This window comes from Oncorhynchus keta, chromosome 1 (assembly GCF_023373465.1).
Source record: "Oncorhynchus keta strain PuntledgeMale-10-30-2019 chromosome 1, Oket_V2, whole genome shotgun sequence".
NCBI classification, from domain to species: Eukaryota; Metazoa; Chordata; class Actinopteri; order Salmoniformes; family Salmonidae; genus Oncorhynchus; species Oncorhynchus keta.
The window spans coordinates 82,719,169-82,745,398 of NC_068421.1; the positions used below are offsets into that span (position 1 = coordinate 82,719,169).

The window sequence follows — 26,230 nt, forward strand, 5'->3', positions numbered from 1 at the left end:
TGGATATTAGACCGGGGGAAATCTGTCCTTTGGTCTGAGGAGTCCAAATTTGAGATTTTTGGTTCCAACTGGCATGTCTTTGTGAGACGCAGAGTAGGTGAACGGATGATCTCCGCAGGTGTAGTTCCCACCGTGAAGCATGGAGGAGGAAGGTGTGATGGTGCTTTGCTGGGGACACTGATTTATTTAGAATTTAAGGCACACTTAACCAGTATGCTTACCACAGCATTCTGCAGCGATATATGATCCCATCTGGTTTGCACTTAATGGGACTATCATTTTTTTCAACAGGACGATGACCTACTACACCTCCAGGCTGTGTAAGGGCTATTTGACCAAGAAGGAGAGTGATGGAGTGCTGCATCAGATGATCTGGCCTCCACAATCACCGACCTCAACCCAGTTCAGATGGTATGGGATGAGTTGGAGCGCAGAGGGAAGGAAAAGCAGCCAACAAGTGCTCAGCATATGTGGGAACTCCAAGACTGTTGGAAAAGCATTCCAGGTGAAGCTGTTTGAGAGAATGGCCAGAGTGTGTAAAGCTGTCATCAAGGCAAAGGGTGGCTACTTTGAAGAATCTCAAATATATTTAGATTTGTTGAACACTTTTTTGGTTACTACATGACTCCATATGTGCTATTTCATAGTTTTGATGTTTTCGACAATGTAGAAAATAGTAAAAAATAAAGAAAAACCCTTGAATGAGTAGGTGTGTCCAAACTTTTGACTGGTACTGTACGTGACCAGTTTCAGGACGCTAGGCATATGGTCACGTCACTACTTCACAGGAGGCATTTGATACTTATCAAAATTTGTATTTTTTGGCCAGAAATACCTCATGTTAGATAGCTAGCTAACATTGAACCTAGTTGGTTAGCTTTAGCTACCTGCAGATTCATACAACAGTATTTCATGCATGGTGGCTAGCTATGAAAATCCTTTTGTAGTGTTTGTAGTATTGTATGAGTTGGGATTATGGTTAATTGTTTAGCGAGCTCAAAAGCATATCTTTAACATGACCCATCAACATGCGTGTCTGGGTAGGCATCATCTAAGAATGAGAAAATATGTATAAAATAATTGTATTGCTACTATGTAAATATGCAAATAACCATTTCACAGTACCATTTATACCTTCTGTATCCTGTGCATGTGACACACACATAGATTTTATTTGATATGGGGTGTGTTTACCAAAGATGGTAATGTGATTAACAACGAGACCTGCACCAAAGTCAGAATAGTATATAGTCCAAGGACTAGATAGTGTATTTTTAACTGTAGTTATTCTTTATTATAGGCTACTACCTTCCCCACTTTTAGTTTTGAAATCGTTGGTTGTTTACTACACTACCTTACTCACTCTATTTAGCACATAAAACCGAATGGAGGTGGTCGGTCACATATCATACTAATTTCAGTGTCCCGGATTTACATTTACTATGTTACACTTAGACACCAGGCTGCACTTGAGGGGGTTAAATCTGTTCTGTATTGTTCTATGACCCTGAACCAACTCGCATCCCATATTTCTTAGGAATATATCAGAGACACCAAGCAGTGACAGTGAAAAGGTGTCATATGTAAACTTTTTGGGCGACCTGACCAAATTCACATAGAAATGTGACTTATAGATCTGTCACTCTCATTGAAAGACTACACCGCTCGCGTCGCGTGCGCAAGTGTTGTAAAATAAATGTAGAAATCTATATCATTAAATTATTGCACCAACGACCGTCTGCATTGCCAAGGGCTAAAATAGAATAGTCCTGCCTCTCCCATCTCCTCATTGGTTTATAGAAGCGGGTACCCACGTGCCATCTCCTCATTGGTTATACCCGCGTGGGTGACTGAAAGACGAACGAGGTTGGTGGCGGTAATGCACCTAATTTATGAAAGTTGCCAATCGCAATATAAAGTCAAGAGAAGAAAAAGCCCAGAAGGAGGAGAGATGACTAGAAACAAGTAGGTTGACCATTTTATGTGTGGATTAATTGTCAGAGTAGAGGACCTTATGCATTTTAGGTAAAATAACAACTCAATGTTTATATCCCAGGACAAATTAGCAAGCAATAGCAAGCTAGCTAGCTAAATTGCCATAAAGGTTTAATGCTTTCGACCTGTCCCCGAATTAATGTAAATGGTTCAGAGTTTGTTAAGATATTTTAACCTACATGTCAGGATCGCATTTGGTGTGGTGGGACAAAATACTTTTATGCACAATGGCGCACGGGCAGCCGGTTTGGGTTCCGTGTTAGAAACAGTAGATCTGTTCTATGTGTGCTATTGCATGGTGGCTAGCTATGACAATCCGTTTGTAGCGCTAGTAGTATTGTATGGGTTGGGATTATCGTTAATTGTTTAGCTAATTCATTATATATACACATTGTTTAGTAAGCTAAAACCATTAAAATTGTAGCAACCAGGAAATGGCAGAGCGATTAATGTACCATACATCTAACAAAGAGCCAAATGTAAGATCCTCCAGTATTTCAAATGCTCTAATAGACTGATCTTAATCATAAGATAACCAATAGTCACTTTAACTATATGTGTACAGGTGTATGTGTAGGTTTTACAGGTGTTTGTGTAGGTTGTACAAATGCTGTAAGTAGTGTTTACCTGGACATGAAGTTGATTCCACCTATAGGTAGGTTGTTCCACCTACAGGTCATACTGTCCAGATCCCCACTGGTCACACAGCTGATATCAATGACCGGATCTAAAACACACATAATCTACATCAAATAAATACATTTCCAGGCCTCCCGGGTGGCGCAGTGGTTTAGGGCACTGCATCGCAGTGCCACCAGAGACTCTGGGTTTGTGCCCAGGCTCTGTCGCAGCCGGCCACGACCGGGAGGTCTGTGGGGCGACGCACAATTGGCCTAGTGTTGTCCAGGTTAGGGAGGGTTTGGCCGGTAGGGATATCCTACCGGCAAAAAGGGATATCCTTGTCTCATCGCCGGGCGCAGTGCACGCTAACCAGGTAGCCAGGTGCACAGTGTTTCCTCCGACACATTGGTGCGGCTGGCTTCCGGATTGGATGCGTGCTGAAATAAATAAATACATATTTTTTCCCCCTGATGTCTAACCCTAACCCAATCCAAATCTTTACAACCATCCATCCCAGCACACCTTTAATGTAGATCGTTGAGTAGTGGTAGTTACAGCTATACGTCTCCCCAAAAGGCTGGCAGCAATGCAGGGTGTCAGACAGTCTCTGCTCCGATGGTCGAACCGTTATCTTACTGACACGGTCGTTGACTGCAGTGTACTGACTCTTAGGAAGGCGGTCACGGGAGTTCAGAATCCAGACCATGGTGCTGGCGTTCACCCGGAGGTCATTGCACACGCAATAGACGGTCACGCTGTCTCCAAAGCTGGCCACCACTCTCTCAGGGAGATATGTCACATCTGAAACAAAGCAAAGTGAACTCAGTCAGAAAAACTGTACAACAGGCTAATAGCCACATCACATAAAACCTTCAAACTTTTCTAAACTGTATTAGGGTAATGTCAAAAGTAAGTCAAGCCATTGTTTATAGGGAAAATCCGAGGTGGAAGTTATCGCAGCAAACACAACATTACAGTTGGAACTTAATTTGGCCAAAGAAAATGACTCAACAGAATGAAACAAAACACTTGCAAACTAGTTTAAACCTTCACAGAAGTTTTGAACAGGCTATATTGCAGCAATTACCAAGAATCTTAAACTAAACATGTGAGACACTTGTATTTTCATGAATGTTTAATATGACTATTTATGTAGTGATCACCATATGTTGTTGAATTTCAGCCTGCTACCGGGTTCCGTGCGCAGAGAGGTTAAGAACAAATTCTTATTTTCAATGACGGCCTAGGAACAGTGGGTTAATTGTCTGTTCAGGGGTAGAACAACAGATTTGTACATTGTCAGCTCGGGGACTTGAACTTGCAACCTTCCGGTTACTAGTACAACACTCTAACCACTAGGCTACCCTGCCTCCCCACATATGGCAGGGTCTACAGACAATCACGGACTACAAAAGGAAAACCAGCCGCGTGGTGGACACCAACGTCTTGCTTCTTTGAGGATAACACAGCGCCACCGATGTGGGCTCTCCTTCTCTGTGGCCGACATGAGTAAGACATTTAAAAGTGTGTAAACCCTTGCAAATCTGCTGGCCCAGATGGCACCCGTAGCCTCGTCCTGGGAGCATTCACAGACCAGCTGGCTGGTGTGTTTACAGACCTATTCAATCTCTCCCTATCCCACTCTGCTGTCCCCACATGCTTCAAGATGGCCACCAATGTTCCTGTACCCAAGAAAGCAAAGGTATCTGAAATGAATGACTATCACCCCGTAGCACTTCTGTCATCATGAAGTGCTTTGAGAGACTTGTCAAGGATCATATCACCTCTACCTTACCTGTCGCCCTAGACCCACATATGCTCTCTCTAATTCTCTCTTTCTTTCTCTCTCTCTCTCGGAGGACCTGAGCCCTAGGACCGTGCCCCAGGACGACCTGACATGATGACTCCTTGCTGTCCCCAGTCCACCTGACTGTGCTGCTGCTCCAGTTTCAACTGTTCTGCCTTGTTATTATTCGACCATGCTGGTCATTTATGAACATTTGAACATCTTGGCCATGTTCTGTTATAATCTCCACCCGGCACAGCCAGAAGAGGACTGGCCACCCCACATAGCCTGGTTCCTCTCTAGGTTTCTTCCTAGGTTTTGCCCTTTCTAGGGAGTTTTTCCTAGCCACCATGCTTCTACACCTGCATTGCTTGCTGTTTGGGGTTTTAGGCTGGGTTTCTGTACAGCACTTTGAGATATCAGCTGATGTACGAAGGACTATATAAATAAAATTTGATTGATTGATTGATTGATTGCTTACCGCCCCAATAGGTCCACAGACGATGCAATCGCCATCACACTGCCCTATCCCATCTGCACAAGATGAATACATACGTAAGAATGCTGTTCATTGACTATATCTCAGCATTCAACGCCATAGTACCCTCCAAGCTCATCATTAAGCTCGAGGCCCTGGGTCTTGACACCGCCTGTACTCCCATGACTGCGTAGTCAAGCACGCCTCCTACTCAAATCATCAAGTTCGCAGACGAAACAACAGAAGTAGGCTTGATTACCAACAATGACGAGACAGCCTACAGAGAGGAGGTGAGGGCTCTGGGAGTGTGGTGCCAGGAAAATAACCTCTTACTCAACGTCAACAAAACAAAGGAGATGATCGTGGACTTCAGGAAACAGCAGAGGGAGCAACCCTTATCCACATCAAAGGGACCGCAGTGGACAAGGTGGAAAGCTTCACATTTCTCAGCGTACACATCACTGTCAAACTGAAATGGTCCAAACACACAGAGATCGTGGTAAAGAAGGCACACAACAGTGCCTGTTCGACCTCAGGAGGCTGAAGAAATGTAGCTTGGCACCTAAAACCCTCACAAAAGCTTACCGATGCACAATTGAGAGCATCCTGTCGGCCTGTATCACCGCATGGTACGGCAACTGCACCGCCCACAACCACAAGGCTCTCCAGAGGGTGGTGCGGTCTGCCCAACGCATCACTGGGGGCAAACTACCTAGCCTCCAGGACACCTACAGCACCCGATGTTACAGGAAGGCCAAAAACATCAACAAGGACAAACTCACTGCCTGTTCACCCCGCTATCATCCAGAAGTAGAAGTGCATCAAAGCTGGGACAGAGAGACTGAAAAGCATCTATCTCAAGGCCACCAGACTGTTAAATAACCATCACTAGCACATTAGAGGCTGCTGCCTACATGAAGACTTGAAATCACTGGCCACTTTAATAAATGGAACACTAGTCAATTTAATAATGTTTACATATTTTGCATTACTCATCTCATATGTTCACTAGTGGTCAAAACTTTCAGAACTACTCATTCAAGTGTTTTAGACTATTTTCTACATTGTAAAATTGTAACTATTGAATAATAGTGAAGACATCAAAACTATGAAATAACACAAGGAGTCATGTTGTAACCAAAAAAGTGTTAAACCCATCAAAACATATTTGAGATTCTTCAAATAGCCACCCTTTGCCTTAATGACAGCTTTGTACTCTCTTCCAGTTTAAAAGTTATTTTCTGTTTGTTTATGGAGGTACACAAAATCAAATCTATTGACTGAAAGCTAAAAGGGCCACAGCCTATGTGATTATTTGCATGTAATGATATTGCTCTTAGCAATGAGACCTCTCAAGTGTAATAAAGAGAGGACATGAAAGAAAGGAGCGAGTGTGTGAGGGAAACAACCTGGAGCCTCTCCAGGCTGTGTGTGTGTACGTGTGTGTCTGTATATGTTTGTCTTGACCAATATAAATATCATTACAGTTGATGTCGGAAGTTTACATACACCTTAACCAAATACATTTAAACTGAGTTTCACAATTCCTGACATTTAATCCTATTACAAATTCCCTGTCGTAGGTCAGTTATGATCACTACTTGTTTTTAAGAATGTGACATGTCAGAATAACAGTAGAGAGAAAGATTTATTTAAGCTTGTATTTCTTTCATCAAGTTCCCAGTGGGTAAGAAGTTTACATACACTCAATTTGTATTTGGTAGCATTGCCTTTAAATTGTTTGACTTGTGTCAAACATTTCGGGTAGCCTTCCACACGCTTTTGGCACATTCCTCCTGACAGAGCTGCTATAACTGAGTCAGGTTTGTAGGCCTCCTTGCTCGCATGCTCTTTTTCAGTTATGCCCACAAATTTTATTTCGGATTGAGGTCAGGGCATTGTGATGGCCACTCCAATACCTTGACTTTGTCTTTAAGCCATTTTGCCACAACTTTGGAAGTATACATGAGGTCATTGTCCATTTGGAAGACCTATTTGCGACCAAGCTTTAACTTCCTGACTGACGTCTTGAGATGTTGCTTCAATATATCCACGTAATTTTCCTCTCACATGATGCCATCTATTTTGTGAAGTGCACCAGTCCCTCCTGCAGCATTGCACCCCCACAACATGATGCGGCCACCCCGTGCTTCACGGTTGGGATGCTGTTCTTCAGGCTTGCAAGCCTCCCCCGTTTTCCTCCAAACATAACAATGCTCATTATGGCCAAACAGTTATATTTTGTTTTCATCAGACCAGAATACATTTCTCCAAAAAGTACAATCTTTGTCCCCATGTGCAGTTGCAAACCGTAGTCTGGCTTTTTTTAAATGGCGGTTTTGGAGCAGTTGCTTCTTCCTTGCTAAGCGGCCTTTCAGGTTATGTCGATATAGGCCTTGTTTTACTGTGGATATAGATACTTTTGTACCTGTTTCCTCCAGCATCTTCACAAGGTACTTTTATTTTGTTCTGGGATTGATTTACACCTTTTGCACCAAAGTATGTTCATCTCTAGGAGACAGAACACGTCTCCTTCTTGAGCGGTATGACGGCTGCGTGATCGAATGGTGGTTATACTTGCCTACTATTGTTTGTACAGATGAACGTGGTACCTTCAGGCGTTTGGAAATTGCTCCCAATGATGAACCAGACTTGTGGAGGCCTACAATTTTTTCCTGAGGTCTTGGCTGAGTCCTTTTGATTTTCCATAATGTCAAGCAAAAAGTTTGAAGCTAGGCCTTGAAATACATCCACAGGAACACCTCCAATTGACTCAAATGATGGCTTTAGAAGCTTCTGATAGGCTAATTGACATGACATAATTTTCTGGAATTTTCCAAGCTGTTTAAAAGGCACAGTCAACTGAGTGTTTGTAAACTTCTGACCCACTGGAATTGTGAATTATAAATCAAATAATCTGTCTGTAAACAATTGTTGGTAAAAATTACTTGTGTCATGCATGAAGTAGATGTCCTAACAGACTTGCCAAAACTATAGTTTGTTTACAAGAAATGTGTGTAGTGGTTGAAAAACGAGTTTGAAATGTCTCCAAGCTAAGTGTATGTAAACTTCTGACTTCAACTGTATATTTCCATGGTCCTGGCTCTTCTGTGTGTGTTTTCAATAATCACTTCTACACTGGGGCAGAATCCCTCAGTGGTCCCCATCTTTCATTCTGTGTGTGTTTTCAATAATCACTTCTACACTGGGGCAGAATCCCTCAGTGGTCCCCATCTTTCATTCTGTGTCTTTGTCCTTTATGAAGAGCCTTCATCATGTGAGTCAGCGAGGGCTGACTGATTAATCTACAGCTCTGCAGTAAAGCTATAGGAGGAGCGGTTGGACATAAACAGACAATCTTCGAAAACCAACTCTGCATGATGTAGTCATCACAGAGAGAGGGAGAGAGGGACAGAGAGATAGATGAGAAGAGGGGCAGGGAGGGAGAGAGAGGGTGAGAGAGACGAAGGGAAGAATAAGCTAATAAACTCTCATGTCTACTGGGTGAAATTCCACAGTGTGCATCACAGCAGCAAGATGTGTGACCTGCTGCCACAAGAAAAGGGCAACTAGTGACGAACAAACACCATTGTAAATACAACCCATATTTATTTATTTTCCCTTTTGTACTTGAACTATTTGCACATCTTTACAACACTGTATATAGACATAATATCACATTTGAAATATCTTTATTCTTTTGGAAATTCTGTGAGTGTAAAGTTCACTGTCATTTGTATTGTTTATTATCTTGGTAATGTTAAAGCAAGTGAAGTAGATAATCAACAATAAAAATTAATAAAGTGCTTAAATTAAATATGTCAAAATTAAATATGTGAGAGTGAGCGTGAGAGAGCGAGATCAACTAGACTAAAATTATTTTGATGAAGATAATAATAATAATAATAATAATAATAATAATACTACAATCCCCACCTTCATATTCCGAATCTAATATTGTCTTTATTAATCCATCCAGCTCCCTAATTGCCACCTTGATCCTGTCCCCATATTTGACATTACATCTGACAACCTGAGACAACTTCACAATTTCCAAAACAAATATGTTGGCCAAGTTACCCAATGTATACTGTATCGGCTGCAAGTGTATGTAATGCATATTTCTGAATCATCGTGTCTCTAACAGTACAGTATGCAGCAGTTAGACCCATCCCAGTCTCCTCATCCAGGGGTTCCAAACCAAATAGGTTTGCTAAGTTACCCAATTACCCAAATATGTTTGCTAAGTTACCCAATGTATACAGTATTGACTGCATGGAAATGCAATGCATATCTATGAATCCTCGAGTCTCTAACAGTGTAGTATGCAGCAGGTACAGACCAGTCTCCCCATATGTGTGTGTTTGTGTGGGCAAAATTTATCAACCACAGATGATTTGTGACAGTGTGCTAGGAAAATAGCTTCTCCTTTCTCTGTTGCTCTCTGTGAAAAAAACTGACTTCAGTCTTGGGGGTGTGGTTCAATGTGGCAGTTACTGAAGCTTGTCCCACATGAGCCACCATAGGAACAGAGCCAGAATTACTTCTGAACTAATCTAAGATAACTCAAAAGAAGGCTGTAATTTTTCCGTACGTTTTTGCAGAGGTTTTAGTCATGCAGTTTCACATCCAGCTAAAGTGTTTTTTCATTGGAAAACAGTATTTTTCACACCGGGTGCCTTTCCTTCGCTGGGCAGGCCGTTTGGGAACTTTTAGGCAAAATTAGAATATACCCGCTTCTCCAGGCACCACTACACCACTGCATAGGACTGATGGAAAGACAGCAGTCACACACAGCATGATGTTAAATTCCATAAACTTATAATAAGCCAGTTGGTCCCAATAATAAGAAAACAAAAACACAACCATTAAGCATTACCCAATCGAACTGTTCAACGATCAGTTCTAATTTAAACATATTTTTCTTCTCTATGCTGCCTGCAGCATGATCTATTTTGCCTGCGCGCATAACAGACAGTCGTTGATCGGAGCACGTCTCCGGAGTCACCGGAGGAGCACTTATTAATCCTGCACTAGAATTCATGTCGGCCAGCAGGCCAAACGAACGACTAAAATGAACGAGTTACTCAGAAAAACAAATCATGAGTAAGAAGATGAGTAAAAGATGAGTAAAAAGAGTTGTTCAAAAAGAACGAATCATTGGCAAACTGCACATAACTAAAGCATATGTGTACATTGCTGTGTAACCAGAGGTTTTATTGTACAGGTATACAGTATGTGAGGGGACTTTATCTGACTGTATATTTAATGTGTGTAAGTAGGGCAAGGCAGAGGTCTTACTGTGCAGGCAGAAGTCAAGGGAGTATGATAAGTTAACTGTGTGTTTATGATGTGTATGTTTCTGTGCAAACAGAGAGAGAGAGGTCTCACTTTCCAGACGGATACGATATTGCTGGCTCCAGTCACTCCACAGGTGAGGCAAAGCAGGGTGGTGAGACCGGATCTGGAGAGTGTATTGCAGACCAGGCCTCAGTCCAGTCAGAGACACCCACTGGGCTCCAGACACATCCACGTGCTGGAACAGAGGAATAGGGGAGAGAAACACAAGATGTCATACAGAAGTTACTCCATCTGCAAAATGCAGTGTCAACATGGATTGACAATTTGACACAAATACAAAATGGCATTGTGATGACTGAGAACATAACTGAAAATGATATCTACATCTAAGAAAACCATGAGTGGCATTAAGACTCTTCAACATCCTCTATCCTCTGTGTGTTTGCTCTTGTTCTCTGTTGAATTATTATTGGCTTTAGCTTTATTTTCTTTAAGACCTGTACTTAGATGTTGTGTTTGCTCAGAGGCCAGTGTGTTCTTACCAGCCAGTTGGGGTGAGAGGTACTTTGAGAGGTATTGTATCGGACCTCATAGCTCAGTTGGACAGGGCTGGCATGGGGCTGTGGGTCGCTCCAGCTCAGAATCAACTCTCCCTCTGTGGTCTGGGTGTGTGTTAGGTTCAGTGGTGGGCTTGGTTTCCCTGTACAACACAAGAAAATCATAATCATCTTCATCATCACCATCTTCCAAACTTATGAAACACCATTATCGTCGTCATTATGGGCAGCAGGTTGCCTAGTGGTTAGAGGAAGGTAGCCTAGTGGTTAGAGGGGGGGTGGCAGGTTGCCTAGTGGTTAGAGAGGGGGTGGCAGGTAGCTTAGTGGTTAGAGGCAGGTAGCCAAGTGGTTAGAGAGGGGGCGGCAGGTTGCCTAGTGGTTAGAGAGGTGGTGGCAGGTAGCCTAGAATTTGTTCTTAACTGACTTGCCTAGTTAAATAAAAGGTAAACAAAATAAATTATTAATAATCGTCATAATGGCACCCAATGTCGGATCTTAATTTGACCAGTATTTTGTAGCAACATGATTTGAATGTTTAGTCCGTAATGTTGCTTGATCGGTGGTGAGGCTATTAGCTGGACAAAAGTAGGCTACATGAAAAGTGCAATACTGTTAATACACTGAACTAAAATATAAACGCAACATGTAAAGTGTTAGTCCTAGTTTCATGAGCTGAAATAAAAGATCACAGAAATGTTCCATATGGACAAAAAGCTTATTTCACTCAAATTTCATGCACACATTTGTTTATATCCCTGTTAGTGAGCATTTCTCCTTTGCCAAGATAATTCATCCAATTGACCGGTGGGATTAAACAGCATGATCATTAAACAGGTGCACCTGGGGACAATAAACATTTTTTTTAATCACACAACGCATAATCTCCAGTTGTCTCCCATTGGGATGCTCTGGATCGACGTGCACGACAGCATGTTCCAGTTCCTGCCAATATCCAGCAACTTCGCACAGCCATTAAAGAGGAGTGGGACAACATTCTACAGGCCACAAACAGCCTGATCAACTCTATACAAAAGAGATGTGCTGCACTGCAAGAGGAAAATGGTGGTCACACCAGATACTGACTGGTTTTCTGATACAGGCCCCTACCTTTTTTTTAAAAGGTATGTATCATGTGAAATCAATAGATTAGGGCCTAATGATTTTATTTCAATTGACTGATTTCTATATATGAACTGTAACTCAGGAAAATCTAAAAATTGTTGCATGTTACATTTCTATTTTTGTTCAGTATATAACCTTGTGTTTGTGCAGGTTTTCATCAAGCTCATCTGCATTTCCAGCACAGGAACATTCTCAGTAACAAACAAGTGATATCTGTATTTCTACACTGCAGAAACAATAGTCTCAGGCACATACAGTACTGTAACAGCCATTGGTGACACATTGATTGTCCCCAATAACTGCATTGGTTATATACTCAAACAGGCTTCATACAGGGCAGCCAAATGATGAAATGAGCAGAAACATATATAAGATGACATGACAGGCTCAGTGGTGTATGAACATGATATAATAACGTCTATCTGAAAGCATCTCGACTTTTGTGGTCCATTGGCTTCTTACTGAATACCGATCAATAAGGCCAAGCTCCTCATGTCAGGAAAATCAATACCTGTCACGCCCTGACCTTAGAGAGCCTATACCTGTCACGCCCTGACCTTAGAGAGCCTATACCTGTCACGCCCTGACCTTAGAGAGCCTATACCTGTCACGCCCTGACCTTAGAGAGCCTATACCTGTCACGCCCTGACCTTAGAGAGCCTGTTCATTGATTAGGTTAGGGTGTGATATGGGTGGGCATTCTAGTTTTCTATTTCTTTGTTGGCCAGGTATGGTTCCCAATCCTGAGGCAGCTGTCTATCGTTCTCTGATTGGGAATCATACTTAGGCAGCCTGTTTTCCACCTGAGTTAGTGGGATCTTGTTTTTGCACAGTAGCTGTAGAACTTTACGTTCTTGTATATTTTATTGTTTTGCCGGTGTTTCAGCATTAAATATCATGAACACTTTCCGTGCTGCGCTTTGGTCTCATTCATTCAACGACGGACGTAACAATACCTCAATTGAATTCAAATAACTGAAAATGCAACCCAGTACTAAGGCAGAGTAGAAGAAACCCTTTCGCAATTTCTTCCTGGAATTTTAACATATATTACTGTATTTGACAGTGAGACACATCTTCCTGGTATTTAAACTGCTTTGTTCATTTTGAGGTTCGTGTTTACCAGTGATTGACTTGATAGGGGCGTTACTTATAACCCATCTTATAAAACAGAAAAGTGTGATAATTATAGGGCTGTCCCCGACAAAAAAAATCTTAGTCAACCGAAGGCCATCTGTTCTTTCAACAATTTTTCGACCTATTTTTCCATATAGAGATACGTGTGTTTGAATAAAAATCAACTATATGCATTGAGCTTATGGTTTGATGAAGTAAGACAAACGTCTCAAGAGGGTGCCAGAGATCTAGATAACCAGAAGAAAAAAACCTGACCCAATTATTTTCCACCCGCTCCTGCTAGCTTTCGCAGATTCTGCCATTACTCTCTTGAAGTTGCCGGTAATAGGCTACATGAGGAGTCGGCAACCTTTCTCCGTTGACGGTGCGCATGTCAGAGCAAAAATGAAGCCATGAGGTCAAAGGAATTGTCTATAGAGATCTGAGATAGGATGGTGTTGAAGCACAGATCTGGGGAAGGAAAAAAATACTAATTCTGCAGCATTTAAGATAACCAAGAACACAGTGGCCTCCATTATTAAATGGAAGAAGTTTGGAACCACCAAGACTCTTCCTCGAGCTGGCCACCCGGCTAAACTGAGCAATCAGGGAGAAGGGCCTTGGTCAGGGAGGTGACCAAGTGTGCTAAAATCTTCCTAGAAGTCAGAGAATGTACAGAGCATGTCAAAACACTGAATTTTGGCCCTTTAGCAAGTCTTTATTCATATTTAAAAAAGCTGACTTAAATGGCACTTCAATTAATTTAAGGCTTTTAAAACTCAATATTTGCACAATTTCTACTTGCATCAAACCAATGTTCCATTGACCAACAAGGCCGCAAAGAGCTTAGATTGAGCAAACAAGGTATGAGTTTCCCATCAGTGGAGAGATCTCCAGCTCATCACCATGGTTCCTGGGACCAGAGTAAACAGTAATCTTGGCCTGCCTGGAAGTCCCAAAGGGCAGCTGGTATCAGACCTACTGAAGCTGCCCATTACACTCACTATACTGTACAGGTGTGTATGTGGTCTTTAAGCCTAAACAAATAACTCCCCAGTTTCCTCATGGTAGAAATGGCTCCCTAGATACCGCTAGCCTACATAATAAACAGTGCCAGCTCGCCAGGCAGCACGCTGGTACTTGGTTAATGTTAAGTGATATCCATCAGAATATGAAGACCAGATAGATAAGCCATTAAAGCAATTGACATCCTCTAACATCTTCAGAAGAGAGGTTGAGAGGGAGATCAGGTACATTCACACTCCTTACAGAGACGCTGAGACGTCCTTGGAGGGACGCTGAGCATCACCAGGGGACCTGCTGTGGTGTTGGACACATTGGCTGTCACCACGACGATACTGCTGACCACATGGAGAGCAATAGAACAGGTGATGGAATCCTCTCCCACACAGTCAGTCCCATGTGTGGAGTTAACCTCAATATCAGGCAGTGTTCTGAAATAGACAAGAGACATTTATGCACTTCGCCAGATGAGGACATGGACTGCTTCCCTCCATATGTACCACGTTTAGCCCTGTGTCCTAGTCGAAAACCCAGCTTAAATAAATATACTTTCATTCAGTAAAGATAAGAGGCTAGTGTAGTGTGCTAATCATAGACTAAGTAAGCACAGGTCTGGTTGCAACCTAGCCTGGTCCCAGATCTGTTTGTGCTATCAACTCCTTGTCATGCCATGTTTGAAAGGATCACAAACATCTAGGACCAGGCTAGGTGCAATCCACATGAAAGTAATGAAAACAACAAGTAAAAACACTATTGTGATATTTTGCCTATTTATTTGCTAAATATTTAATGCGATGGGCCAAAAGGCCAATAATCACAGTCTCAGCCTGCTCCATACGCTCTGCCAGTCACATTGCATGCACAGACAGGCACGGACACACATACACCTCAGACCCCCACCTGAGCTCTTACTGCCTCAGGCACATCTTTGAGCCAACACCAGACAAGAATAACAAACAGGATGGGAGAGGAGAGGACAGACTCTAGACAATAGCAGCAGGTTGAATTGAACTTGATACTCACGTTAAGTGCTGCAAGCTAAGTGCCACTGACCCAGGAATGGAGGTGTCTGAGGAAGTGGCTGGGTGCTTTAGATCACATATTACATTATCCCAGGTCTCATCAACACGGCACAGGATGTCCCAACAGGTGGCTGGAGAGAAGTTCATTTAGCATATTAGCATCAACACAGGCACATACTCTGTCTGTTCGGTCACTGTAAACCCTAATATATGAACTCACCAACCCCATGCAAAGCACACACACACACACACACCTAGCTGAATAAACCCACAACTAATTAGGACAGTCATAGCAAGCCCTGGAACATATTCTGAAAAAGAAGCCCTAGAATCTGGCCAACGTCATTGCTTATCATCCATTCCCCCTCTTACTCACACTTAGGACCTCAGGTCTACCTGAGCTGAATCACCATGTCATTGGAGAAGAAAACATAACACCCACTCACACCATTTTACCTCTGCACAGTCATTGTCAACGATTCATGAGACCGTTTTCAAAACGTCCCCTCTTTAAATGCCAGAGCCACCGGCTGTAGCGTCATCTAATATCCATCGATTAGCACTAGCACACGTCAGAGGCTACCACCAAGCAATCGATCTCATGAATAAATCCTTCACCCTGAGCCTTTGCTTCCTGTTGTTAAAACACACATATTCACGGATGCACACACAGGCACACACACAGATCTTTAGTTTGTGTTACCACCTCCCACTTCCACCGCCACCTCCAAACAGAGAAGAACACCACACTCAAGTGCACAGAGGCCATCTTATCACTCCAGTTAATTGGCCCCTATTCAATTGAATGAGCCTCAATGTTCTCTTCCTCAGTGCAGTTAAGTGGTCACAGGCTGTTTTATTACGCACCATTCAGAGAAATGAAAACACATTTATCCAGCTGTCCAAGGCCAGTATATACAAATTGTCTCAGAATAGGAGTGCTGATCTAGAATCAATTCCTTGCTCTTTTTCATTATGCTTTAAAAGGTATTTGATCCTCAGTCAGCATCTTGCTTTGTGAATATGGTCCCAGGGCAGTAGTAAGACAGAACTCTCACCCAGTAAATATCATGCACAGGAGGTTGGTGGCACCTTAATTAGGGAGAACGGGCTGGTGGTAATGACTGGAGCAGAATCAATGGAGTGGTAAATATGTCAAACACATTGTTTCCAGCCTTCTGTGATGTCATGTCAGTAAAACAGAGCAGGACGCTTACCTCTGCTGGGTTCAGTCTCCGGGTGAGGTCCTAGTGTGCTTGTGAAGTTCCTGTAGAGGCACTGAAGGGTGTGTGGGTGCCCCGTATCAGATGGTGCAGACCCCCCGTCTTCTTCCTCTCCTCCGTGGTGAACTTGGGCTGGGGTTGAGGAACAGCAGAGCCCTGTCTGCCAGGGGAGGTCTAGAAGGTCTCCATGGGGGGATACTTCCACAGGCTCCACCAACACAGCACCTGAGGCAAAAACAGGAAGTAAACATGGTTGACAGGAAATTACATCAGACACTGGACAGAAGTTGTGGCTGGGGTATAATGATGCTGGTAATACCATAGTTGTGGGTTTGATTCTCAGCATGGTATTCAAAGACGACATTGATATGAATTCAATTAGTACATTAATTTCAGACCGAATTGTGAAGATTTCAAGAGATGTTCATGAAGTTGGTAAAAGTATTATAAAAAGGCTACAATATTGTTCAGAGACCTTTACTAGAATGAACTCTGGTAACCTCAGCCTATACCAGAGGACTTCTACCAGCTCAAGTATTCATACTGTACATGCTTCTTTGTCAACCAGGTAAAACAATGTGACTGACAAGACTATGGTTCATTCTACCTATTAGTCATCCATCCACCCTCCCAGTCTCCCCATAGCATGCCGACTTGGGATAGATATTACAAAAGGGATATGTTGTATACTGATTCCCAAAGACATGCTTGCCCACATGCACATACAAAGGATTGCTACTTTACCTGACAAAGATCCACTTCTAGGATCAATTTGTTGTCTAACTAGCCAAATTAAAAGGTATGTGGTGCAGCAATCATGTGTGCGGTTCCAATTTAATTTCTACTTTTCATGGGGGAAATATATTTGTGTGTGTCTATTTGGTTCAATATGGGCCATTTTTGTGGTCAGGAGACATTATGCCCTGCTGAACGATCTATTGTGTGTTTCACTTGTGTGGTAGAAGGATTATTGCCAAACACATTGGATGATGTCCAACATTACAAAGACAGCTAACCACAGAGACCGGCATCCTTCTATTTAGATCACTCAGTGTCACACCAATGAAATGCAACACTCAATGGCCCTTTTTATTTTGCCAATAATGGACTGTATTGTAAGTAGGGGCGTGATTGTATGGGAAGATGACCTTTGTTTCTGTATATATGCGTATGAGTGTACTGTTCTGTACGTTCTGGCACGTGAAGGTTCCAGAAAATTGCTGCCGGATGTAATTACATGTGGCATCGCTGCTGAAATGTTTGCTATTCATTATTTTAGTCTAAAGGAAAGGTTTCCTGGGGAGAGTGAAGTTGTGTGACTACAGGCAGAGCCACATGGGAGGTAAATGTGGATGGATGCAGTGAGATAGAAGAATCTGAACTAACGGGAAAGGAACTCAACTCACTGTGGGAGATGATGACAATATGCACCAGGAATGGCAACATTGCAGACAGGATCCTGCAGAGATAGAGAAAGAGAGGGAAGGAGGGAGAGAGTGAAAGAGAGGTACGAGTAGATGAAGAGAGAACCCGTAGAGAGCTAGAAACATATATAAAGAGAGAAAGATATGTAAAACACATACAGTCTATGCAATCTTAACTCAATCCAACACTGAAAACTCATTTGACAGGAGAACAGAGGGTTTTACTGAACTTTGTCAGAGCCTTTAGTGATAGTCACCACACCATGACCACAGTATTCTGCTGTAATGGGCTGGGTGTTGTCTGCTCATGTGCAGGCACAGGCTTGACTGATCTCTACACCACAGAAACTTCCTCATGGAAGATTAGAATGGATGATACTGTACTGTTTAACGAGCCTGCAGCTGTACGAAGGTTTGTCAGCTTCTGAATGTACAATTGCTGAGTAATTTTTCAAAAAGTACAATTCCCTTCCCCATTCACACTTAAATTTCCATTATGACTATAGCATTCATATCATAAACCACTATATAGTCCAACCCCAACCCTCCTTTGACGACATAGGCAGTACGGTAAATAACATTAACACAGAATAAACACTAACCTACATTAACTGCTGTATAAGCATGGTGCCTGCCTGCGTTTTAAATCACACGTGCTAAAGTTCAATCCCATGCCACATTAATTCCATTTCACATTCAAGATCACCACCATCAATCATACTTACATTGTCTTCATGAGTGAGAGTTGGTGCACATGGCCTCTGTGAGTGAGATAACGCTCACTGGGGAGGGAACAGAGATAGAGAGGAAGACAACAACGATATACAATGTGTACAAAACATTATGAACACCTGCTCTTTCCATGAAAGACTGACCAGGTGAAAGCTATGATCCCTTATTGATGTCCCTTGGTAAATCAGTGTAGACGAAGTGGAGGAGACAGGTTAAAGAAGGATTTTTAAGACAATTGATACATTTTTTTTTTACCTTTATTTTACTAGGCAAGTCAGTTAAGAACAAATTCTTATTGTCAATGACAGCCTGGGAACAGTGGGTTAACTGCCTGTTCAGGGCCAGAACGACAGATTTGTACCTTGTCAGCTTGGGGATTTGAACTTGCAACCTTTCAGTTACTAGTCCAACGCTCTAACCACTGGGCTACATGGATTGTGTATGTGTGCCATTCAGAGGGTGAATGGGCAAGACAAAATATTTAATTGCCTTAGAACGGGGTATGGTAGTAGGTGCCAGGCACACCGGTTCGTTTCAAGAATGGCAATCCTGCCGAGTTTCAATCTCAACAGTTTCCCATGTGCATCAAGAATGGTCCCACCACTCAAAGGACATACGGCCAATTTAAGACAACTGATGCAAGCATTGGAGTCAACATGGGCCAACATCCCTGTGGAATGCTTCGACACCTTGTAGAGTCCATGCTCCAACGAATTGAGGGCAAAGGGGGGCTATCTAGAACCTAAAAAGATTATTCGGCTGTCCCCCATAGGAGAACCCTATGAAGAACTATTTTTGGATCCAGGTAGAACTCTTCAGTTCTATAGAACCCTTTCCACAAAGGGTTCTACATGAAACCCAAAAGGGTTCTACCTGGAATGAAAAAGGGTTTTCCTATGGGGACAGCTGAAGAACTGTTTTGGAACCCTTTTTTCTAAGAGTGTAGATAGAGATGTTTCATCTCTACTCTGAAGAAACGATTGAAACTGCTCCCCAAGTCATCTCGCCATCCAGATCCCAATCTCCCACTACTAAATGTTAATGTATATAAAAATAAACTACTACCAAGGTAAATGAAATTCAAGCGGGGACCATTTCTTCAAAATTGCTCTGAGAGCCCCATTTATCCCTTTCAGTCCCTGGATCTTGGAATAAATTATTTCACTGGAGGATTTCTGACTATCACAAGTCTTGAAAAATGTAATATTGGTCCGTTCTTTAATAAACGATCTCTCCTTGAAGTAGCAGCTAATTTGCATATATTGAAGACAAGGCCTTGACGTGTCTGACAACATAGAAATAGAACGACAAGACTAGAGTCTATGTCTACTTAGCTGACTGACAGACAGGTCCCTGCTGCCTCTGCCACTCAGATAATAATACATTTGCTTTCAATTAATTACCACAACAATAGTCTGAGGGAAAGGAATCTTCCATTTTAGTTTATAACGTTTCCGTTAATGCCAGTGTGGAAGGGTACTGTGTCTCACAGCCATGGGGGAGGTTATAGGTAGGCACATGACATTATTTTCAATAGGCCTACACGATTTATTGCATAAAGAGGGTAATCATGGTTTCAAGTTTCAAATTAATGTCACATGGACAAGTACAGTGAAATACATTCCTTGTAAATTTAAAACCCAGCAATTCAGTAACCAATAACAAATCAGTGGAGGCTGCTGAGGGGAGGATGGCTCAAAATAAGGGTCGGAACGGAGCGACTGGAAAGGCATCAAACAAATGGAAACCGCGTGTGATGTATTTCATACCATTCGACTGATATCGCTCCAGCCATTACCAAGAGCCCAATCTCCCAATTAAAGGTACCACCAACATCCTGCGATAACAATGTAATACTAGAAAACACGAGAAAAAAGAAGAATATGAAGAACACAATAAGTAAGTAAGCATAACGTATACAAGGTCAGTTCAGTACCATATTTACAATGTGCAGGGATACTGGAGTAATGGAGGTACATACAGTTGAAGTCGGAAGTTTACATACATTTAGGTCGGAGTCATTAAAACTTGTTTTTCAACCACTCCACAAATTTCTTGTTAACAAACTATAGTTTTGGCAAGTCGGTTAGGACATCTACTTTGAGCATGACAGTCTGGGATGATGGAGTTGATGTGTGCCATAACAAGCCTCAAAGTACTTCATGATTACATACAGTGGGGGAAAAAAGTATTTAGTCAGCCACCAACTGTGCAAGTTCTCCAACTTAAAAAGATGAGAGGCCTGTAATTGTCATCATAGGTGATTCCACCTTATTCCTATAGTGTCCTTTTGCTTGTTAACTCTGCTTGATAACTCTGCGGAGGTCGTTGCAGGAATTATTGTACTTATTCTTGTCCGCAACTGTAGTCTCAGGGTTGTATACGATAGCTCTGGGTGAGGTAGCCCTCTCCTTTAGTTTAGCACCAACCTCTGTGTTAATCCGGGCTTTTGATTGGGGAAGGAGCGAACTCTCACCGTGGGGACAATATCGCTGACGCAGTTTCTAATGAAGCCGGTGACGGAGGTGTTTAGCTTGGACTCAGCGGACTCTCTAAACATATTCCAATCAGCGCTAGCAAAGCAGTCTTGTGGCATAATCTCGGATTCTCATTTCTCAACAGAGCAAGTCACGGGTACTTCCCGTTTGAGTTTATGCTTGTAAACAGCAAGCAGGATTAGGGAGTCATGATCTGATTTGCCGATTGGCAGACGAGGGAGGGCCTTGTAGGCTTGCAGGTAGAATAACAGTGGTCTAGGACTTTAAAACACCTCTAGTGGTGTTGGAGACGTGTTGATGATGTTCGTCATCACATGCCTTAGTTAGTAGAATTAAAATTGACGGCGACCAGAAAAGTAGCCTCTGGATGTAGGTTCTTGCTCATTTATTGCCTTGTACAGTTAAGTGCCAGTTCATTATTGTTCTTGTCCTGAGGTGGAAATTATACAACAGTCACCATAACGGCTGAAAACTGCCTTTTATCAGCTAACCACATCATATGTTATAGCAATGTTTCAGTCGATGACACAGTCGATGAAGAGGCACGCAACCATTGGTTGACGCATGCAACATCTGAGCAGGGGAAAGCCACCATTTCAAGCATTCCTGGTTGTGACTATATGTTACACAGCTATGGACGGAAGTTACTTTTTGTAGCAGGTTAGGAGATCATTTTATCTAACCCTAACTCTTTTCCTAACCTTAACCTAATTCTCCTAACCTGCAACATTAAATTCTGTTAACACTAAGTTCTCCTAACCAGCTACGAAAAGTCCCTTCCATCCATAGACAAAACCAAAGGTCAGCTGTGTGCAGGTGCACCTACCAACCCTGGAAAACATGGGAGGGATAGGCAGATAAACACATTTCTCAAATAGTGTAATGATTACTAATAATATAACTTTAAAATGATTCCTCAAAGGCAGTTAAAATAAAGGCAGCAATGTTACAAAAAAAAGAAACGTTCTCTCACTGTCAACTGCGTTTATTTTCAGTAAACTTAACATGTGTAAATATTTGTATGAACTTAACAATATTCAACAACAGACACTGAACAAGTTCAACAGACATGTGACTATCAGAAATTGAATAATGTGTCCCTGAACAAAGGGGGGTCCAAATGAAAAGTAACAGTCAGTATCTGGTGTGGCCACCAGCTGCATTAAGTACTGGAGTGCATCGCCTCCTCATGGACTGCACCAGATTTGCCCGTTCTTGCTGTGAGATGTTACCCCACTCTTCCGACAAGGCACCTGCAAGTTCCCAGACATTTCTAGAGGGGGGCAGAACACTGACATTCCTGTCTTGCAGGAAATCACACACAGGACAAGCAGTATGGCTGGTGGCATTGTCATGCTGGAGGGTCATGTCAGTATGAGCCTGCAGGAAGTGTACCACACGAGGGAGGAGGATGTCTTCCCTGTAACGCACAGCGTTGAGATTGCCTGCAATGACAACAAGCACAGTCCGATGATGCTGTGACACACCACCCCAGACCATGACGGACCCTCCACCTCCAAATCAATCCCGCTCCAGAGTACAGGCCTCGGTGTAATGCTCATTCCTTTGACAATAAATGCGAATCCGACCATCATCCCCGGTGAGACAAAACCGTGACTCGTCAGTGAAGAGCACTTTTGCCAGTCCTGTCTGGTCCAACGACAGTGGGTTTGTGCCCATAGGCGACGTTGTTGTCGGTGATGTAAGGCAGGTCCTCACCAGACAACAGGCCTACAAGCCCTCAGTCCAGCCTCTCTCAGCCTATTGCAGGCAGTCTGAGCACTGATGGAGGGATTGTGTGTTCCTGGTGTAATTTGGGCAGTTGTTACCAACCTGTACCTGTCCCGCAGGTGTGATTTTTTTATGTACCGATCCTGTGCAGGTGTTGTTACACATGGTCTGCCACTGCGAGGACGATCAGCTGTCCGTCCTGTCCTTCTGTAGCTCTGTCTTAGGCGTCTCACAGTACGGACATTGCAATTTATTGCCCTGGCCACATCTGCAGTCCTCATGCCTCCTTGAAGCATTCCTAAGGCACGTTCACGCAGATGAGCAGGGACCCTGGGCATCTTTCTTTTGGTGTTTTTCCAGAGTCAGTAGAAAGGCCTCTTTAGTGTCCTAAGTTTTCATAACTGTGCCTACCGTCTGTAAGCTGTTAGTGTCTTAACGACCATTCCATAGGTGCATGATGATTAATTGTTTATGGTTCATTGAACAAGCATGGGAAACTGTGTTTAAACCCTTTACAATGAAGATATTGATTTTTATGAATTCTCTTTAAAAAAGACATGGTCCTGAAAAAGGGACATTTCTTTTTTTTTTCTGAATTCATAATGAGCTACAGTGGACATGACTGAGCCATAAATATGTTCATGGCTGCGGGATTCTAACTAGCAACCTTTCGTTTACTGGCCCAATGCTCTAACCGCTAGGCTACCTGCTAACCTATTTGACTCACTCAGTAATGAGAAAGTGTTTTTACCTAGTCTGGGAACTTGATACCCACACCAAACATCAATATCTTACCCTTTGCAAGCATTACTCCAAACAAATACATATCAATGACTGCATCCATTAATTCATTGGTTCTCTTGTTCAAAACAATAACATCCCAGGTTACAATAAAGTACCATGGATGGACAGCTATTCAGCCAAGTGGCCACCTGCAGCTGAGAGACCTATTCCTAGACAATCCATAGGGATGAGTTAGGTCACTGAGCAATAACAACTGGACTAGGTGTTATTCAATGTGATGTAACAACCTCTGTGTGTGTGTTATCAAACTGCTATCAATATAATGATGAGAAGGAAGCATTGGGCATGATCGGGCCCTCAATGAAAAAAAAGAGGAAAAAAAGTGTATCCTCTCCATCACAGCCCGTGCTGGTACACACATGCCTCATATTCATTAGGTCACATATCAAAACAAGTTGTACTCTGCCAATGACAATAACAACATATGGTGGTAGGCGTATCACAAATTTCAAATGACCAGAAAAGAAATGAATGTTAATCACTAGTCAAATGGAAAACCATCAAGATTTGATAAACAAATGTGGTCCAGATTTGATAAAGCACCTAATGGGTATTCACATAGATCAGTGGCCAAATCAAATCGCTCATCTCATTTGGAGTACCTCTTGAATTTCAGCAGGTTGACACATTGTCACGAGCAGAACTGAGTGACTTTCCCCTTAGATAGGCCAGCTGAAAATTAAAAATGTACTATATTGTAAAAATGTACGAATACAAAAAGGTGCTTTTCGGTCTTCCTTTAAGGTTAGTGTTAGGCATTTGTGTTATCAGTGTGGTTAGGGTTAGGTTTCTAATCCGATTGTATAACTTTGTGGCAGTCAGCTAGTGACCACCCACATGTCAGTTCAACATCTAGGTTTGATTTACATTTGGTTGAGTTGTCAACTAAAGTGAATTAAAAGTGAAATCAACTTCAGATTTTACCATGTCATTGGATTTTGATTAAAAGTCCCATTTTAACCTACGAAATTCCCTTATGTTGATGCCTTCTTCAAATCCAACCATTTTCCCACGTTGATTCAACGTCATGATATTTAATTGTTGTTGGTGAAATGACGTGGAAATGCAGAGCTGCCTTCAGAGCAAGATTCATGAGGAAAAACGCTAACCTGCTGAATTTCATCCATAGCCTGAACATCAATGTAGATTAATTATCCTATAAAAAGGTGTGAAGTCTGTTTTTGATACCCAAATCTCAGTCCTTCGATTGCATGCCTCTGGGAGTATTGCCTAACAACCTACTCTACGAAGCCACCAACGCAATGTGAGTCACAGCGTTGAACCACTTCCAAACTGGGCGCGCTGGGGCTTGCATCACTGGGAGGAAATCCTGGTTGATATCTTTAGAGACGCAGTTGCACAGATTACTCTAGAGGGCCTTCCAATACATGATTTATGCATGCCAGAATTGCTCAAATATGGCTATAAGAGTTTGTTCTCTTTTTTTTTTTTTTTACTTGCAATATTTAACTAAAAACAAATATATGCATATAAGCTACAGCCTGGATGAAAAAACACAACAAATAAGGAGGCAAAAATATATATACACATTAGTTGTTTTTTCACTTAAAGAAAAACATGCAGCAAACATATCTGGCCAGGTGACACACAGACAGCTGTGTCTGTATTTATACTGTATGTCGACTATGTGTGCCGTTTTAAAATGCATTTCGTTTTGTGCTTGAGCTGTTCTTGTTTATTCATGTTCTGTTTCGTCATGTTTTATGTGGACTCCAGGAATCCCCATAAAATACCACAAAAATTAGCCCCTTGAGTTATTTACATGGACTACAAATATTCTAGAATGTTGCACTTATCTTGAAAGCGCGTACTGCTCTAAATAGTAAGCTATAATTCAAACATTTAGAAGATAACTTTAATTAACTGTGCCTTACTTGATATTTTGGTTCCTCTCCAAGTCGCCGATTTCCCAGTAGCCGATAGTCAGTGAATTACTATGCAACAAATACCGACGTTTTGAGGACTCAATATGCTAGCCACTAGTTTGCCTAATTCCTTCACAAATTCAGGTGCGGATCATAAGCTACTGTTGTAGACCATACTGTTATAACAATGTCAGAATGCTGAAAAAGTTCCTTGTCATTGAAGTCCAGTATGTTTCCCAGCGCTGTCTCTTCTCCCCCACATGTAGCTAACTGAACCGCGCTCTTCACTAGCGGTCCTCTAGGTTTGGAGAAGGGAGTGGCGTAGGTTAAGCATGAGACAATATCGTCACGGGAACTACCGCCTACCAAATAATAACACTTTTCTAATAACCATTAAAAACACAATTATAATAAAAATGTCTCCAACACAATATAACATGGTTGACAATGCACTATTAAATATGCACTATGCATAAATCGCTCTGCCATTTCCTGGTTGCAAAAATGTTGCTTAAATTTCAGTTTATGTGACAAAAAAAAAGCAAGTATAGTGTAGATAATCATTGTACCATCTAAACCACTGTCAAATATATGTTCCACAACACAAAATATTGTATTTTCAGCTTGTTTGAATATGGTGTACAAAAAGTAAAAGACAAAAAAATGAAATGGGAAGCATAGAAATAGCTACATAGTACATATCTACCAGATCTATATTTCACATTTCTATGTACATTTGATTGATCACCCAAAAAGTTATATATTGCAGCTTAAATTAGTCATTAGTCTAATAAAAAGTATTTATTAATTGTCTTTAGTCCCAGAGGCATTAATAATAACATATTCATAATGGGAAAATTATCATGACATTGCTTTGGAGGACAATGTGAAATTATTAAAGTTGAAAAAAG

The 26,230-nt window shown here is 42.0% G+C and overlaps 1 protein-coding gene across 2 annotated transcripts in view; it reads right to left on the reverse strand.

Moving 5' to 3' along the window:
- The window catches only part of LOC118393706 (leptin receptor), a 53,254-nt gene extending 27,596 nt beyond the window's left edge, over positions 1 to 25,658 (reverse strand). Inside the window, exons 1-10 of one of the 2 annotated variants that reach the window (XM_052462349.1) lie at positions 25,329 to 25,658; positions 18,394 to 18,450; positions 17,651 to 17,703; positions 16,239 to 16,469; positions 15,023 to 15,152; positions 14,246 to 14,430; positions 10,724 to 10,881; positions 10,272 to 10,416; positions 3,139 to 3,417; positions 2,623 to 2,722 (exon numbers count right to left, since the gene is read on the reverse strand). In XM_052462349.1, the coding sequence (XP_052318309.1) occupies positions 2,623 to 2,722; positions 3,139 to 3,417; positions 10,272 to 10,416; positions 10,724 to 10,881; positions 14,246 to 14,430; positions 15,023 to 15,152; positions 16,239 to 16,469; positions 17,651 to 17,703; positions 18,394 to 18,404 (1,292 nt within the window). In that variant the 5' untranslated portion in view covers positions 18,405 to 18,450; positions 25,329 to 25,658. The remainder of the gene's footprint in view (positions 1 to 2,622; positions 2,723 to 3,138; positions 3,418 to 10,271; positions 10,417 to 10,723; positions 10,882 to 14,245; positions 14,431 to 15,022; positions 15,153 to 16,238; positions 16,470 to 17,650; positions 17,704 to 18,393; positions 18,451 to 25,328) is intronic. The other variant, XM_052462360.1, reaches the window with a different exon arrangement.
- Positions 25,659 to 26,230: the final 572 nt, after the last annotated feature.